At 39.8% G+C, this 18444-nt stretch overlaps 1 protein-coding gene and 1 long non-coding RNA gene across 9 annotated transcripts in view; one reads left to right on the top strand and one right to left on the bottom strand.

The window, feature by feature from the left end:
• Window positions 1–8156, bottom strand: part of ASH2L (ASH2 like, histone lysine methyltransferase complex subunit) — a 32206-nt gene extending 24050 nt beyond the window's left edge. For 2 of the 8 annotated variants that reach the window (XM_072776442.1, XM_072776444.1), the window contains exons 1-5: window positions 7933–8156; window positions 7205–7271; window positions 6939–7090; window positions 2945–3033; window positions 2582–2676 (exon numbers count right to left, since the gene is read on the bottom strand). In XM_072776442.1, the coding sequence (XP_072632543.1) occupies window positions 2582–2676; window positions 2945–3033; window positions 6939–7090; window positions 7205–7271; window positions 7933–8120 (591 nt within the window). In that variant the 5' untranslated portion in view covers window positions 8121–8156. Of the gene's footprint in view, window positions 1–2581; window positions 2677–2944; window positions 3034–6938; window positions 7091–7204; window positions 7272–7488; window positions 7840–7932 lie in introns of those variants that run through there. The other 6 variants (XM_072776443.1, XM_072776445.1, XM_072776450.1 and 3 more) reach the window with 5 other exon arrangements.
• A 138-nt stretch (window positions 8157–8294) lies between these two features.
• On the top strand, window positions 8295–12130 carry LOC140604859 (uncharacterized). The gene is made up of 2 exons (XR_012007682.1): window positions 8295–8803; window positions 9368–12130. It is a non-coding gene; the product is annotated as an uncharacterized lncRNA (long non-coding RNA).
• Window positions 12131–18444: the final 6314 nt, after the last annotated feature.

Below are 18444 nucleotides of genomic sequence, written 5' to 3'. Positions count from 1 at the left end.
CCAGGGTCCTGGGATTGAGCCCCAGGTTGTTGGCTCCCTGCTCAGTGGGGAGTTTGTGTCTTCCTCTGCCCCTCTCCCACCCCATCTGAAATAAGTAAAATCTTAAAAAAAAAAAAAAAAAACACAAATCCGCAGTCATACTTAAAAAGAAAAAAAAAAGGATGGACAGAAAGGAAAATTCTTCTTTACAGAAGAATTGCAAGCAATAAATATATTCTTTTTCACAGCGACCATTCTATTAACTGATTCAGGCTAGGATAATCAGTGGTTGCTAAAATCACTGCTCGAAAGGGTTCAAACAATACATTCACACAATCCCAAGGCATCACCACACAGATTGCTTAATAATTACAAAGAGAAAAGGTCCCTTTACAATGGAGAAATCTGGCAGAGACCTCCTCTTTACCAAAGTAATCAAATTTAGAACCACTAATGATAAAACAAACCAATATTTTATGTCTCTTGATGTGACACAAGGAAAAATGTACACTATGTACATAATATTCTTGCCAAAAATGTTTAACCTGAGAGGATCAGTCGGTTAAGCATTTGACTCTTGATTTTGGCTCAGGTCATGATTTCAGGGTTGTGAGATCGAGCCCTGTATCAAGTTCCGTACTGGGCGTGGAGCCTGTTTGAGATTCTCTCTCTCCCTCTCCCTTTCTTTGTTCCTCTGCCCCACTTCCCTCTCTAAAAAAAAAAAAAAAAAGTTTAACCTGAATTCACTCATGAGAAAACAATCAGATATAAATGCAAATTGAGGAACATCATGCCAAACAATTAAGATCCTCAAAATTTTTGTCACAGCAGACTTGGGTGCCTGGTTGGCTCAGTTGGAGGAGCATGAGACACTTAATCTCGGGGTTGTGAGATGGAGCCCCACAGTGGGATTAGATATTACTTAAATAAACTTTGCAAATAAATAAATAAATGTATGTCATAGCAGACTGAAAAAACAAAGTAAAATAAATTCAGGAACTATTTTAAAGACAAAAAAGACATTATAGGGATGCCTAGCTGGCTCAATGAGTAGAGCATGTGATTCTTGATCTCAGGGTTATGAGTTCTAGCCCTATGTTGGGTGTGGAGCCTACTTTAAAAGAGAGAGAGAGAGAGAAAAGGAGAGAAAGAGAGAGACATTACAACTAAATGTAATGTGTGATCCTTGCCCGGATCCTGGATGGAGGAAAAAGCTATGAAAGATATTAAGACAATAATAACAGTAAGAAAATATAACTATATATTTTATATAAAAAATAAAAACTTTATATAAGTAGACAATAATATTACATTAACACTAAATTTTCTGAGTATGATCACTGTATTATCATTATGAGAGAATACCGGATATAATGTTCAATTTAGTCTCACGTAGCTTAGAGAAAAATATAGACAGGATGATAAAGTAAATGCAATAAAATATTAACAACTGGTAAATCTAGGTGAAGAATAAACAGATGTTCACTGTACTACCTGAATTTTTCTATACATTTGAAAAATTCAAAATAATTTGGGAGGAAAAAATAAGAAAAAAAAAAAAAACAAATCTAATCACAACACATCTTTAATGCAGGAATTAAAAGAAGGTGAGCAGGCTGTCTATAGGACTAGATCCTAATTTCTATTCAGTAGAAAATCCCTGATCCCAACTACACTGGTCTCACCAGACACCCTATACAAGTGTCTTTCAAACTGTAGATCGCATCAATTAGTAAGTTATAAAATCAATTTTGCAGATCAAATCTAGCCCTGCCTAGAACAGGAAATAACAGAGTACAGAGGGAAAAGATCAGAGGATAAGCACTGTTTGGTGAAATTTTTGTTTTTTGTTTTTTTTTTTTAAGATTTTTTATTTATTTATTCATAGAGACAGAGAGAGAGAGGCAGAGACACAGGCAGAGGGAGAAGCAGGCATCATACAGAGGGAGACCCTGATGTGGGACTCGATCCAGGGTCTCCAGGATCACGCCCTGGGCTGCAGGCGGCACTAAACCGCTGCGCCACCGGGGCTGCCCTTTTGTTTCAGTTTTAAATGAAAAGTAGGAAGGTATAAAAGTATACTAGGTACAATGTAAACTCCACATTCTAAAATTTATTTAATTTTATTTTGTTACCATGAATCACAGTATAGGAAAGACTCATGGATGGGTTAATCATCTAATTTTGACTCCTGACTTTCATTGTGTGGTGCTGCAGTTTAATAATAGGATAACTCATTTAAATAAACTCATCCTCTTCCTTCTGACAAAATCTGTAATAACAATCTATACAAATAGCTAAACTGAGCTGAGAAGGTTCCCCTCAAGATCTGATTATTACTTGCAGGATAGACAGTTGTTACTTCTATAATGCCAACCAAAACTATTTAACAATTCACCCAACTAATAACTAAGCCAAATGACATAATTTGCACATACTAAGAAGTTAGTAAATCACATGAAATAAGTAACATGTAACTACTGAATCTACAGTCGTATATTCACAAAAATTGGGGGGAAAGTACTTATTGTTAAAAAGTATATTTAGAAGTTCCACCTAATTCTTTGGCATAACTGTGCAATTACATTAATTTCTTCTCTACCTTATCTTTGGAGAACATGGTTTTCGGATGTTCATCCTGTGTTCGGGACTGCCATGTTAGGTTGGCCAGAGCACTAAGGCACATTTCCTTCAAGTCTATCAAAAACAAAATGGAAGAAAAAGTTATCTATAGTATTATCTATTACCAAAAGAATATTAACCTAGGTGGTCCACAAATTAGCAATTACAGCAGCTAAAAATAGAGTCATCATTAATCTGAAATGGACAACAGCCATTACTCAGAGCTAAACCTGAACTTCTACCAGCTACCAGGCAGGGGTTTCTGATTCTGCTACGTCCAAATCCCTTTTGTTTTGCAGCTAACCAGAGAACAATTTTGCAGCACTCCATAGTTTGTTCTTACTTGCTTGCTTCCGGAGGAAATAGGTATTCCCACTATGATGGCACACATTGCAGTGAAAACTATAGTTGGTCATGAAAGGTAGACAGGATCTGCAGAACAGCCAGATTAAACAGATTAGCACATTTCTTTATGAGAAGTAAATCAACAGAATCAACAAGAATCCCTTTCTCACAATGAAATTAAGGGAATAATATAAATATATTAATATACAATTACAACTTAAAAAGGTCATCAAAACCAAAATAAGGCTTGTATTTTTACAAATAGATGGATTTTTGTGTTACAAAAATTTAATAAGACATTATCTACCATAGTGGATAATTCATCACCAGGAAGGTTCTCACTGGGATCTTGTCCAAGCTAGTTTGTTATAGTATTTGAGCACCTAAAAAGATTATCCTAGGCCAGTTGTGGAAGACAAAGCAGGCTCTTTAAATACCTTTATATATAAATATTTGTATGTAAATGATATGTAAATATAAACAGCTATATAAATGCATATAAATTTTATTTAAATACTTAAATATTTATTTAAAGTGCTAGTAACACTGTTGGAAAGGGCAGAGAGAAACTATGACAAGATTAATTAAAAATGTAAATAATTGTGGTGCCTGGGTGGCTCAGAAGATTGGGCATTTGACTCTTGATTTTGGCTCAGGTTGTGATGGCAGGGTTGGGAGACCGAGCCCTGCATTGGACTCTGTGCAGAGCGTGGAGTTGGCTTGAGATTCTCTCTCTCTCTCTGTCTCCCTCTGTTCCTCCCCCTGCTCTCTCTCTAAAATAAATAAAATCTTTTTTAAAAATGTAATTATTCAAGAAAACAACACATAGTCACAAAATATTACTTATCTCATTATCAAAGGAATCCTATAGATGGTAATTAGTCTATTAGAGTTTTAAGCATCCAAGTAGTAACTTCAGATTTAAGAGAAAAGATTTCTGGAGGACATAAGTTATGAACTGGATTTGGGAAGATGATTTGGTTTTCATTTCTCTAGGTGTGAACTATGTATAGAGATGAGAAAGGGCCAACTAGGGGGCAGAGAGGCAAACTGCTGTTAAATAAATTTGTCTCAGAGAGGGGATTTGTCAGGGATATGGTTAAAAAAAAGAAAAGTAAAAAGTAAGGCTTGATAGGTAGGAAGTGCAAGGAACCAGGTATAGTTGGATATTTTCTGTGGGTAATAGGAATTCCTTGAAGGCGAAGTGACATGGTTAAAATTCCAAGTTGCATGACAGGATGGGTCTGAAGAAAGAGATTACAAAAAGCAAATGTATGTAAGATGCTTTTTTGGAAGCTCCAACAGAAGGTAAAGAAGGCCTCACTTAGGGTGAAATTAATAAAAACAGAAAAGACAAGCCCCTACATAAGAAGAGAAAAAAGTTGGTAAAGCTTGGTGACTAATGGAGGGGTGCAGGAGGTGAAAATTCTACCTACTAAGGGTGCTTATATCACGAAGATGAAACCTCCTAAGAGGGAAGTTTGGGGCAAGAGAAGACTTGTCTGTTTAAAGGCAGACAGAAAGATGCCAGAGAAAGGGAGAGATTTAAAAAAATGATGGATACTGAGGATATAACTGAGGAAACCAATGCATTAGAGAAAGAGGTGTGGTAGGGACTGCACCCAATGACTGGAAAAGTAGAGTACAGGGAGACCTTAGTCTTAAAAAGGAGAAAAGTAGGGCAGCCCAGGTAGCTCAGTTTAGTGCTGCCTTCAGCCCAGGGCCTGATCCTGGAGACCCAGGATTGAGTCCTGCATCGGGCTCCCTGCATGGAGTCTGCTTCTCCCTCTGCCTGTATCTCTGCCTCTCTCTCTGTCTCTCATAAATAAATAATAAAAAAAAAAAAAAAAAGGAGAAGGGTAACAGAAAAATAGGAGACTGGTTTAAGTTGTAAGAGAAGAAATCAAAATAAAAGCAGGATAATCTTGGATTCAGCTGAAACTTGCTTGAGATATCCTCAGAGAGCAGCTTCCTGAGTGTGTGTCTACTGTCACCATTCAAGAAATAAACATTTCTGTGAATGTTTAGATTGAGTTCACTTGCCTTTACATTGCTCTCAAACCCTTTCTGTTCAACAGCCACTGTGACAAAATCATCTCAGAAAGTAAAGCCTCAGGGTGCCTGGGTGGTTCAGTTGAGAATCTGCCGTTGGCTTAGGGTTGTGATCCAGGGGTCCTGGGATCGAGTCCCACATTGGGGTCCCCACAAGGACCCTGCTTCTCCCTTTGCCTATGTCTCTGCCCCTCTCGGTTTCATGAATCAATAAATAAAGTTGAAGAAAGAAAAGAAAGAAAAGAAAGAAAAGAAAGAAAAGAAAGAAAAGAAAGAAAAGAAAGAAAGAAAGAAAGAAAGAAAGAAAGAAAGAAAGAAAGAAAGAAATAGGGATGCCTGGGTGGCTCTGCAGTTGAGGGTCTGCCTTTGGCTCAGGGTGTGACCCAGGGGTCCTAAGATCAGAGTCCCACATCGGGCTCCCTGCATGGAGTCTGCTTCTCCTCCCTCTGCCTCTCTTTGTGTCTCTTGTGGATAAATAAATAAAATCTTTTTTTTTTAATAAATAAAATCTTAATAAAAAAAGATAAAGCGAAGCCTCAAACTACAGATATGTAGATAGTTGTTATTTAATTGAAATATAACATGTTTACAGCAGCCTTTTTCCTACCCTGCTGGCTCACTTCCTCCATCTCAGCTGTGAAGGGTAATCTGTCCCACCTAGGTGGGCTTTAGGTGTAACTTCTCAAATTCAGGTACAAACTGGTTTTTACCAAAACTCCAAACTGTGCTTTGATTCTTCCCTAGATCTCCCTAAATTATCCCTCTGGTAAATTTCCTTTCCTAGGCTCTACTTATCCAAATAAACTCTCCTTGGCCAAAGCGGCCCAATTTTAGGTCTTGTCTGTCTAGGTGACCAGCTTTGCTTATCTTGTATATTCTCCCTACAGAGCCTTCTAACAAGATCAATTCTTTCTTCCAGATCCTTCAGTATTTTTTTTTTTAACATTCTATCTTAAGGTCATCAATCACATGTGAATTAGAACATTAGCATTTCTCAGTGGTTGGGTGTCTGCCTTTGGCTCAGATCATTATCCGGGGTCCTGGAAATAAGTCACATTGGGCTCCCTGCCCGGAGCCTGCTTCTCCCTCTGCCTATGTCTCTGCCTCTCTGTCTCTCATGAATAAATAAAATCTTAAAAAACAAAAAAAAGAACATTAGCATTTCTAAAACCCATTATAACTTTTTAACTAGAAAGCATACAATAAACTATAAAGGAAGATATTTCTTCACAAATCCACCCAATGAGGAAGAATTTCATAATAGTCTTATTTTGAGACAATCTAAATTTACTTGCATAATATGGACCATGAGGAACACCACGGAGAGCTAGCAGAATTATTTCCATAGACAGTGGATCAACATCAAGCACTTGCTAGCTGTTTACTGAATCCCTACAATAAAGCAACAGCCTTTTATTCTCAATCATAAAATTATTTTAATTCATTAGAAGAGGTAAAAGATTGGAAATATGTTGAGGAGTAAACACAGGATACTTAAAGGGAGTGAGTTAAAGGAAAGAAAAAATGGCTCAAGCATGAATAGGCACAGGTCATCTCAGATTTCTGACAACAGGCTTTGTCTGTCATACGCACCAACCCTTTCCCCCAAATCCATTAACACTAAAACAACATTTAAATGATACTGTCCCATATTTGTTTATATACTGCTTCACAACTGCACAGCTTTGTCTCCCAACCAAGTAAGCTCAAAGCAAGGATAATACTTAACGTTGCACCTATTTGGTCTGGGCCCTCAATAGGTAGGAAACAAGCCCAGGTTATTAAAACAATTCCTGATTCAAATCCTACTATTCACTGAACAGGGGTTAGAAGACATAGGAAATATGCTTTTATGTTTGCCTACAAACTATCATTCAGCTGTTGAACATGTTGACATTTTTTTCATAAAGCGATTCTCAGAGGCCACAAAAAATACTCACGAGGTATCTATGCCAAAGGTGTCTGCTGTGAACCATTTCGTACATATCCCACATTGCAGCTCTACCTCTCCCAACTGCCGGCCATTCTCTTCATCCACCGAGCCAGCCTGAGTATCCATCACCTCTGAAGTATCCCCAGCACCTTCCTGTGTCCACAGAGCAATTAGAAAATCAAGGTAGTTGACCCAACTGTATTTCTGAGTCACTTAAAAACTTAAAAAACAAAACCTATTTCGCCTTGCATACATCCAAAAAGAAGTACTTACTAGTGTATCTTTTCCATTAGAGGATTCGGTCTCCAAACCACCACCTACATCAACTGAATTTGCATCCCTACAAGATAATGAAAGCACTCAAGTAAGAATTTTCAAGAGAAACAAACCTCAAAGTGCCTATTTCCAAAGATAACGATCAAAGTACAGCTGAACTTCACGCTCCTACAGCTTTTTCCAACTAAGCCTGTTCTCAGCCTGGATGCCCAGGGTTAGGAAGAATATGGCCTAGACAGACGCAGCCCCATAGGGCACAGGGAAGCCTAATCTGCCCTTACCAACAAATCTACACTGGATGGAACTGGTCCTCGGGGAGGTTCGCAGAGATGCAGCTCTCCCACTCTGCTTACAGAGGAACCGTTACTTCTTCCAGTCCGGCAATCCAAAGTGGTTTCTTCTCTGGGATATCTGAGGGGTTCCTGCTCTAAGAGTAAGCTACGAGCCCCGTGCTAGGGTGCCAGAGCAGGGGAGAGAACAAGAACCTGGACTCTCACAGAGAAAGATGTGAGAAGGGGCGTAGTTTCAGACACAGTTCAGAGGGGAGGGCCAAGGGGACGGGCCAAGCGGCGGGCGGGACTACACTCCTCGAGGGGGCAGGGCGAGCCGTTAGCTGCAAGACCTAGGTTCGGAGGGGGCGGGCAAGAGGGTTCCCGGGAGCCGCGGAATTCTAAGAGGGGTGGGCCTCCCTCCCTCCATCCTCCTCGGGCCACAGGACGTCTCACCCGCTTTCTGCCTCTCCAGAACTAGGTTCCGCAGTTGGAGCAACAGATGCCCCCTCTCCAGCCGGGGCAGTTGCCACTGCTACCACCGGTTTTATCTCCCCTTCTTCCGCCGTTGTTGCATTTGCGGCCGCTGCTGGGCCGGGTCCTGCATCTACTCCGGGTCCGGGTCCGGTTCCCGCCGCCGCCATCACTGCCGCCTCCCAGGGTTCTCGCGAGAATCCTATCTCGGTCTCGCGTGAGTTGCCGACTGGCTTTGTAATCTTCAAACAGTAAAGGTTCTTGGTGGGTCCACCGCTTGCCTGAGGAATAGGCGCTCCCGGACCACTTTAAGGGCGGGCGGGCGGGCCGAGGTGGGCGGGGTTTCGGGGTGTGGCCTGCTACGGACCCAGCAGGGTGAAGGCGTCGGAAGCAAGAATACTAGTTGACTTTATTCTAGGACTTTCTTGGCCAGATACTGTACCTTTTCGTGGCCAGCGCTGGAAGTCACCGCGCAGATGAGGCGCCTTGAGAGCTCGAGGTGCCCAAGGACTGCGAAGGTTGTGGTGTGCACTCCAAACGTTCCTCCCCGTGAAATGTGGAAATGTCTTCTACAAACACCGACCAGGACTCGCTGCCCCGCCGCAGAAGCTGTTCGCCGCCCTGCCCTCGAGGTCTGCCACCTTGTGCACGCCTAGCCTCGACCGTGTGAATCTAGAGCCCCAGCTGCACGGGCGCGGACCGGAGAGGGGATGTGGAGGGAGCATCCAGACGGAAGAGGTGCGCGGCAGTGCGTGTTGGGGAAGCTGAAGCCCGAGTTAGGAAGTCAGATGCTAGAGGACGCAGCGGTTGAAAGAAGATTGGCCTTGGAGAAGGGAACAGGTGTCCAGCAACGGTAAGAACCCCAGGAATGGGGCGCCTGGGTGGCTCAGTGGTTGAGCGTCTCCTTTTGGGGGTCCTGGGATGGACTCCTGCATCGGGCTCCCTGCGAGGAGCCTGCTTCTCCCTCTGCCTATGTCTCTGCTTCTGTCTCTGTGTCTTTCATGAATAAATAAATATTTTAAAAAAGAAAGGAACTTGAATCAATGGCAGTATTGATAGGTGAAATCACTGGAGTAGTCTCTCATGAATAAATAAAGTCTTTAAAAAAAAACAGTACTTTCACAGACTCAAAGTATGCCCCCAAAAATATTTATTTATTTTTTAGAAAAGATTTTATTTATTTATTCATGAGAGACAGAGAGAGAGAGAGAGAGGCAGAGACACAGGCAGAGGGAGAGACAGGCTCCATGCGGGAAGCCTGATGCAGGACTGGATCCCAGGACCCCGGGATCATGACCTGAGCCCAATGCAGATGCTCAACCACTGAGTCACCCAGGTGCCCCTCCCCCCAAATATTTATTACCTATAGTGGTGGTTTTAACACAGGGCCAAAAAACTTTGGTACTGCTTCCTCTAGGAGATAGAGCTTGAATCCCTCCTCTTGAGTGTGTGGGCTGGACTTACTTGCTAACGAACAGTAGAATGTGGAAAAGGAAAATAGTAATTTTTACCATGGAGAAACTGGCAGGCACGACCTTAACCAAGTGCTCAAGTTTAACACCATCAGTAATAAATCAGATTAATTTCATTTGCTCCTTGATATGATGCAGTGTGAAGGACGGACTTCATCTCTGGGATTCTTCCCCAAAATCCCTAACTCTGGTCTAATCAAGAGAAAACAGCCAAATCGAAATTGAGACATTCTAGAAAATACCTGATCAGTATGCTTCAAAACTGTCAACATCATGAAAGAGAAGGAAAGACTGAGAAACTCTGGAGGAGACAAGGAGATGACTACTAAATGCAGTATAGTATCCTGGATGAGGTTCTGAAAGAGAAAAGGGACATTAGTGGAAAACTGGTGAAATCAATAATGTCTGTGGTTAATAATATTACAGCAATGTTAATTTTTTAAAAAGGTTTTATTTATTTATTCACGAGAGACACAGAGAGAGGCAGAGACACAGGCAGAGGGAGAAGCAGGCTCCTCACAGGGAGCCCAATGCGGTACTTGATCCCCAGACTCCAGGATCATGCCCTGAGCCAAAGACAGATGCTCAACCACTGAGCCACCCAGGCGTCCCACAGTGATGTTGATTTTTTTTATTTCTGATCAATGTACTATGCTTTAAGATGTTAACATTAGGGGAAGCTGGATCAAGGCTATATGAAGGAACTCTTTGAACTATCTTTGTGATTCTTGTGTAAATCTAAAAGTAATTGAAGATATAAATTTAAAAAACTGATGTTAGGTCACAATGTGATTTGGCATAGAACTTTGAAGGAGTTCAAAGAATTGAACAGATTCAATAAATCTGTAGCAGATTCAATAAATCCTAGATGGGAATCTGCTTGTTTATGTAAACAAAGATTGTCAGCTCTTGCATATATAAAAAATTGAAAAATAGAATAGTATTGATGCTAAACTGTCTTATTCTAGCAGTGGTGATACTCATCTATGGATGTAAATCAAAGAAATAAATAATCAGTCTCATTAAGAGTTTTATCTCCAGGGATCCCTGGGTGGCTGAGCAGTTTAGCACTGCCTTTGGCCCAGGACCTGATCCTGGAGACCTGGGATCGAGTCCCACATCAGGCTCCCTGCATGGAGCCTGCTTCTCCTTCTGCCTGTGTCTCTGCCTCTCTCTGTGTCTCTCGTGAATAAATAAAATCTTTAAAAAAAACTTATATCGCCAATAAAATTTTAATTTATGTTTATCAAAACTTGTACACTTATTTGATTAATTGAATTTTATGCAATCAAGGAGAAAGATTTTGACAGTAGAGCCTTAAGGTTACAGGAAGTTTTTAAAATTGTAATTTCAACTTTCATATATATATTTTTTAAGACTTTATTTTATTTTTTTAAAGATTTGAGAGAGAGAGAACAGGGGGAGGGGAGAGGGAAAGGGAAAAGGAGAGAAGCAGACTCCCACTGAGCCAGAGCTGATGCAGGGGCTGGATTTCATGACCATGAGCTGAAATCAAGAGTCTGGAGGCTTAACCAACTGAGCCACCCAGGTACCCCTTAAAATACTTTATTTTTAAGTAATCTCCACACAACATGGGGCTCAAATTCACAACCGCAAGACCAAGAGTTGTATGCTCTACCAACTGAGCCAGCTAGGTGCCCCATTAACTTTTTTTTTTTTTTTTTTAAGAATTTACTTATTTATTCATGAGACACACAGAGAGAGGCAGAGACTGAGGCAGAGGGAGAATCAGGCTCCCTGTGGGGAACGTGATGCGGGACTGGATCCCAGGACCCCAGGATCCTGCCCTGAGCCAAAGGCAGATGCTCAGCCATGGAGCCACCCAGGTGCCCCACCTCATCAATTTTTATATTTATTTCAGAGAAGTATTATAGACTTTCTAGTATAAAAATAAATGTTTGCACAAATGTATTATCTGTGTATTGCGTATCTATATGTGTATTGTGTTTTATGAGGGAAGAAGAACAATTCTGACTTTTTTTTTTTTAAGATTTTATTTATTTATTCACAAGAGACACACAGAGAGAGGCAGAGACACAGGCAGAGGGAGAAGCAGGCTCCATGCAGGGAGCCCAACGTGGGACTCAATCCTGGGTCTCCAGGATCACGCCACCGGGGCTGCCCACAATTCTGACTTTATTTTATTTTTTTTTAATTTTTATTTTTAATTGTTTTAAATTTATTTATGATAGTCACAGAGAGAGAGAGAGAGAGAGGCAGAGACACAGGCAGAGGGAGAAGCAGGCTGCATGCACCGGGAGCCTGATGTGGGATTCGATCCCCGGTCTCCAGGATCGTGCCCTGGGCCAAAGGCAGGCGCCAAACCGCTGCGCCACCCAGGGATCCCCAATTCTGACTTTAAAGAGAAAATGAGATAATGTAAAATTTCTATTTTTTAGTGTAATATTAAAAGTCGTTCATGTATTTTTTGTATGGATAATGGCAGATATCCAATCAGTACAGTGGAACTTTCTTTTTAGTTTTATTTAGCAATGCTGATGTTTGCAATTCACCTGAAATTCTCTACAGGTAATTAAATTTACAGTGATATATTCAGGCAAACAAAATTTTGAAGACCGCTAATTTAGAACAATGTCTTTCAACGTTTGACCACATCTCACATAATACATTTTGCAATGTGACCCACTATACATGTTATATTATTTACAATTAAAAGATTCATGAAACATTCTGTACTCTATATATCCTTTTTTTTAAAAAAAAATTATTTATTCATGAGACACAGAGAGAGAGAGAGAGAGAGGCAGAGACACAGGCAGAGGGAGAAGCAGGCTCCATGCAGGGAGTCTGACGTGGGACTCGATCCTGGGTCTCCAGGATCACGCCCTGGGCTGAAGGCAGGCACTAAACCACTGAGCCACCCAGGAATCCCTTTTCTTTTTTTTTTTTTAATGTCAGTAGTGACACATTAGATTGATTTGACAACCTCAGCAATTTGGAAAACACTGATACAGCATTGTTTTCAAAGTGCTGTGCCTGGGGGTTGTGATCTGGGCAGCAACTGCATTTTATTTTATTTTTTCATTTGTTTTTATTTAAGTTTGATTTTGCAACATATAGCACCCAGTGCTCATCCCATCAAGTGCCCTCCTCAAAGCCCGTAACTCAGTTACCCCAACCCCCTGCCCACCTCCCTTTCCACAACCCTTTGTTTCCCAGAGTTAGGAGTCTCTCATGGTTTGTCTCCCTCTAATTTTTCTCAGTTCCCCTCCTTTCCTTTAAAATCCCTTTCACTTATTTCTTACATTACCTGTATGAGTGAAATTATATGATGATTGTCCTTCTCCGATTGACTTACTTCACTCAGCATAATACCCTCCAGTTCTATCCATGTCGAAGCAAATCGTGGGTATTCATCCTTTCTGATGGCTGAGTAATATTCTAAAAAAAAAAAAATACACACACACACACACACACACACACACACACCACAACTTCTTTATCCATTCATGTGTCGAGGGACATTGTGGCTCCTTCCACAGTTTGGCTATTGTGGACATTGCTGCTATGAACATTGGGGTGCAGGTGTCCTGGCGTTTCACTACATCTGTATCTTTGGGGTAAATACCCAGTAATACAATTGCTGGGTCGTAGGGTAGATCTATTTTTAACTTTTTTTTTTAAGATTTTATTTATTTATTCATGAGAGAGAGAGAGAGAGAAAGAGAGAGAGAGGCAGAGACCTAGGTGGAGAGAGAAGCAGGCTCCATGTAGGAAGCCTGATGTGGGACTTAATCCCGGGATTCCAGGATCATGCCCTAAGCCAAAGGCAGATGCTCAACCACTCAGCCACCCAGGCGTCCCTATTTTTAACTTCTTGAGGAATCTCCACACTGTTTTCCAGAGTGGCTGTACCAGTTTACATTCCCACTAGCAGTGCAAGAGGGTTCCCCCTTCTCCACATCCTCTCCAACTTCTGTTGTTTCCTGTCTTGTTAATTTTCACTATTTTCACTGGTGTGAGGGGTGGTATCTCACTGTGGTTTTGATTTGTATTTCCCTGATGGCAAGTGATGTGGAGCATTTTCTCATGTGCTTGTTGGCCATGTCTGTGTCGTCTTTGGTGAAATATCTGTTCATATCTTCTCATTTGGATTGGATTTGTTTCTTGGGTGTTGAGTTTAATAAGTTCTTTATAGATCTTGGATACTAGCCCTTTATTTGATATGTCATTTGCAAATAGCTTCTCCCATTCTGTAGGTTGTCTTTTAGTTTTGTTGACTGTTTCTTTTGCTGTGCAGAAGCTTTTTATCCTGATTAAGTCCCAATAGTTCATTTTTGCTTTTGTTTCCCTTGCCTTCATAGATGTATCTTGCAAGAAGTTACTGTGGCCAAGTTCAAAAGGGTTGTTGCCTGTGTTCTCCTCTAGGATTTTGACAGATTCCTGTCTCATATTTAGATCTTTCAACCATTTTGAGTTTATCTTTGTGTATGATATAAGAGAACGGTCTGGTTTCATTCTTATGCATGTGGCTGTCCAATCTTCCCAACACCACTTATTGGAGAGACTGTCCTTTTTCTAGTAGATATTCTTTCCTACTTGTCGAATATTAGTTGACCATAGAGTTGATTGCCCATTTCTGGGTTCTCTATTCTGTTCCATTTTTCTATGTGTCTGTTTTTGTGCTAGTACCATATTGTCTTGATGATCACAGCTTTGTAATATAGCTTGAAATCCAGCCTTGTGATGCCCGCGGCATTGGTTTTCTTTTTCAATATTCCTCTGGCTATTTGGGGTCTTTTCTGATTCCATAAAAATCTTAAGATTATTTGTTCCAACTCTGTGGATAAAGTCCATGGTATTTTGATAGGGATTGCATTGAATGTGTAAATTGCCCTAGCATTGACATTTTTGCAATATTTATTCTTCCAATCCATGAGCATGGGATGTTTTTCCGTCTCTTTGCATCTTCCTCAATTTCGTTCAGTAGTGTTCTGTAGTTTTTAGGGTATAGATCCTTTACCTCTTTGGTTAGGTTTCTTCCTAGGTATCTTATGCTTTTGGGTGCAATTGTAAATGGGATTGATGCCTTGATCTCTCTTTCTTCAGTCTTATTGTTAGTGTATAGAAATGCCACTGATTTCTGGGCATTGATTTTGCATCCTGCCACACTGCCAAATTGCTGTATGAGTTCTGGCAATCTTGGGGTGGAGTCTCTTGGGTTTTCCGTGTACATATCATGTCATCTCTGAAGAGGGAGATTTTGACTTTTTCTTTACCAATTTGAATGCCTTTTATTTATTTTTGTTGTCTGATTGCTGAAGCTAAGACTTCTAGTACTATGTTGAATAACAGTGGTGAGAGTGGACATCCCTGTCGTGTTCCTGATCTTAGGGGAAAGGCTTTCAGTTTTTCCCCATTGAGAATTATATTTGCTGTGGGCTTTTCATAAATAGCTTTTAAGATATTGAGGAATATTCTCTCTATCCATACACTTTTTTTTTTTGTTTGTTTGTTTGTTTGTTTTTTTCATACACTTTGATGTATGGTTTTTCTCTTGTTGATGTGATCTATCATGTTGATTGTTTTATGAGTGTTGAACCAACCTTGCATCTCAGGGATAAACCCCAGTTGGTCGTGGTGAATAATCCTCTTAATGTATTGTTGGATCCTATTGGCTAGTATCTTGGTGAGAATTTTTACATCCATGTTCATCAGGGATATTGATCTATAATCCTCCTTTTTGTTGGGGTCTTTACTGGTTTTGGAATCATGGTGATTCTGGCCTCATAAAACAAGTTTGGGTATATTCCATCCCTTTCTATCTTTCAAAACAGCTTTAGTAGAATAGGTATTACTTCTTTAAGCATTTGATAGAATTCCCCTGGGAAGCCATCTGGCACTGGACTTTTGTGTCTTGGGAGGTTTTTGATGAGTGCTTCAATTTCCTTGCTGGTTATTGGCCTGTTCAGGTTTTCTATTTCTTCCTGTTCCAGTTTTGGTAGTTTGTGGTTTTCCAGAAATGCGTCCATTTCTTCTAGATTGCCTAATTTATTGGTGTATAGCTGCTCATAATATGTTTTAAAAATCGTTTATATTTCCTTGGTATTGGTTGTGGTCTCTCCTCTTTCATTCATGATTTTATTAATTTGAGTCTTTTCTCTTTTGTTTTTAATAAGGCTGGCTAATGGTTTATGTATCTTATTAATTCTTTCAAAGAACCAACTCCTGGTTTTGTTGATCTGTTCTACAGTTCTTCTGGTCTCGATTTCATTGAGTTCTGCTCTAGTCTTTATTTCTTTTCTTCTGCTTGGTGTAGGCTTTACTTGCTATTCTTTCTCCAGTTCCTTTAGGTGTGAGGTTAGCTTGTGTATTTTTTTCCCAATTTTTTGAGGGAGGCTTGTATTGCGATGTATTTCCCTTTTAGGACTGCTTTTGCTGTATCCCAAAGATTTTGAATGATTGTGTCTTCATTTTCATTAGTTTCCATGAATCTTTTTAATTCTTCTCTAATTTTTGGTTGACCCATTTATCTTTTAGTAGGATGCTCTTTAACCTCCATGTGTTTGAGTTTCTCCCCAATTTCTTCTTGTGATTGAGTTCTAGTTTCAAAGCATTGTGGTCTGAAAATATGCAGGGGATTTCCCCAATCTTTTGGAATCAGTTGAGATGTGATTTGTGACCCAGTATGTAGTCTATTCTGGAGAAAGTTCCATGTGTACTTGAAAAGAATGTGTATTCAGTTGCATTCAGATGGAAAGTTCTGTATATATCTGTGAAATCTATTTGGTCCAGTGTATTATTTAAGGCCCTGGTTTCTTTGGTGATGTTCTGCTTACTTCTGTCATTTGCTGAAAGTGGGGTGTTGAACTCTCCTGCTATTAGTGTATTATTATCTAAGTATTTCTTTACTTTGGTTATTAATTGCTTAATATACTTGGCAGCTCCCACATTAGGGGCATAAATATTCATGATTGTTAAGTCTTCTTGTTGGATAGACCCTTTAAGTATGATACAGCATCCCTCTTCGTCTTTTACTACAGTCTTTGGTATAAACTTTAATTTATCTGATATGAGGATTGCTACCCTAGCTTTCTTTTGAGGACCATTTGAATGGTAAATGATTCTCCATCCCTTCATTTTCAGGCTGGAGGTGTTCTTAGGTCTAAGATGAGTCTCTTGTAGACACATATAGATGGGTCTTGCTTTTTTATCCAGTCCGATACCTTGCGTCTTCTGATGGGATTATTTAGCCCATTCCTGTTCAGAGTAACTATTGAAAGATATGAATGTAGTATCATTGTAATACCTATTCAGTCCCTGTTTTGTGGATTATTTCTTTGGGCTTCCTCTTTCTTTTTACTCTTTCAATTTACAGTAAATAAATTTCTTGCAGAGGTAGTTTGGTGGTCACATATTTTTTCAGTTTCTGCCTACCTTGGAAGTTCTTTATCTCTCCTATTCTGAATGACAGCCTTGCTGGATAAAGTATTCTTGGCTGCATGTTATTCTCATTTAGTACCCTGTATATATCATACCAGCCCTTTCTGGCCTGCCAGGTCTCTGTGGAGAGCTCTGCTGTTAATCTGATATTCCTCCCCATATACGTTAAGAATCTCTTGTCTCACACTGCTTTAAGAATTTTCTCTTTATCTTTGAAATTTGCAAGTTTCACTATTAAATGTCGAGGTGTTGAATGGTTTTTATTGATTTGGGGAGGGGGCGTCTCTACCTGAATGCCTATTTCCTTCCCCAGATTTGAGAAGTTCTCAGTTAATGATTTGTTCAAATATACTTTGTGGTCACCCCTCTCTCTCAGCCTCTTCTGGAATCCCAATTAGATGCATATTCTTCCTTCTCAAGCTATCATTTATTTCCCTAAGCTTTTCCTCATGGTTTCTTAATTGTTTTTCTCTTTTTTTCCCAGCTTCCTTGCCATCAACTTGTCTTCTATGTGACTCACTCTCTCTTCTACTTCATTAACCCTAGAAGTTAGAACATCCAGATTGGATTGCATCTCATTTCATCTGTTTTTAATTTCGGCCTGATTAGATCTCAATTCTGTAGTAATGAAGTATCTAGAGTCCTTTATGCTTTTTTCCAGTAACTTTATAATTGTACTTCTGAATTGAATTTCTGACATCATATTTAAATCTAAATTCTGTAACTGTGGCAGAGTATTGTTTCTGGTTCTTTGTTTTATGGTGAATTCTCCCTTCTAGTCATTTTGTCCAGTGCAGAGTGGCTGTATGAGTGGGCTGAGTCAAAAATATCAACCATGACCAAGTAAAATACACCCTAGATGATTCTGAAGACGTCAGAGACCAGAAAATTAAAAAAACAAAACAAAACAAAAAAAACAAAATAAAAGGACCACTAAAGTGAAAAACACATTCTTAAAGCAGTAAAAATAAAAAGCCAAAACCAAAAACAATGAAGAAGAACAAAGAAAAAGAAAAAAGTAAAGAGGAAAAAGAAAAAAAGGAGGGGATGGTGGTGGTGAGGAAGTGGTAGTGGAGAGAGAATGTCTATCTGAGGGGTCCTAGAGGGTGATCATCTTGGTTCTGAGTATTTTTTGTTCTCTGTGTTAGAAGGTGCTCAATCCTAAATTTATATAAACCAGCAAAAGTTATATAAAGCCCCAACATTGACCACAAAAACACAAACAAGATAAAAGAGGGGGGCGGAATGAGGAGGAAGAGGGAATAGAATCTCACAGAATGAACGAACATGGTATTCTACTTGGTTCTGGGTATATGTTGGTCGTGTTTTAGAAGGTACTAACACCCACCATCGTAAAACAAAATGAGGCAGAAAAAACAACACAAAACAAAAACCCATATCTTGTATATCTACCAAAATTAAATTGAATACGTTGAAGGGAATCCAGAAGTGAAAAATATGTCTAAGACATGTAATTTTAGAAATATGAAAGTCAAAAAGGAAAAAACTTAAAAATGAAGAGCTGGTAAAATATTGTAGTTAAGGTGGGAAAAGAAAAAATATTGGAAATTTTTAGTCTGATATAAAAACGAGTAGT

This window comes from Canis lupus, chromosome 15 (genome assembly GCF_048164855.1).
Source record: "Canis lupus baileyi chromosome 15, mCanLup2.hap1, whole genome shotgun sequence".
In the NCBI taxonomy this organism is placed as follows: Eukaryota; Metazoa; Chordata; class Mammalia; order Carnivora; family Canidae; genus Canis; species Canis lupus.
This window is presented reverse-complemented; position numbering and strand designations above follow the sequence as displayed.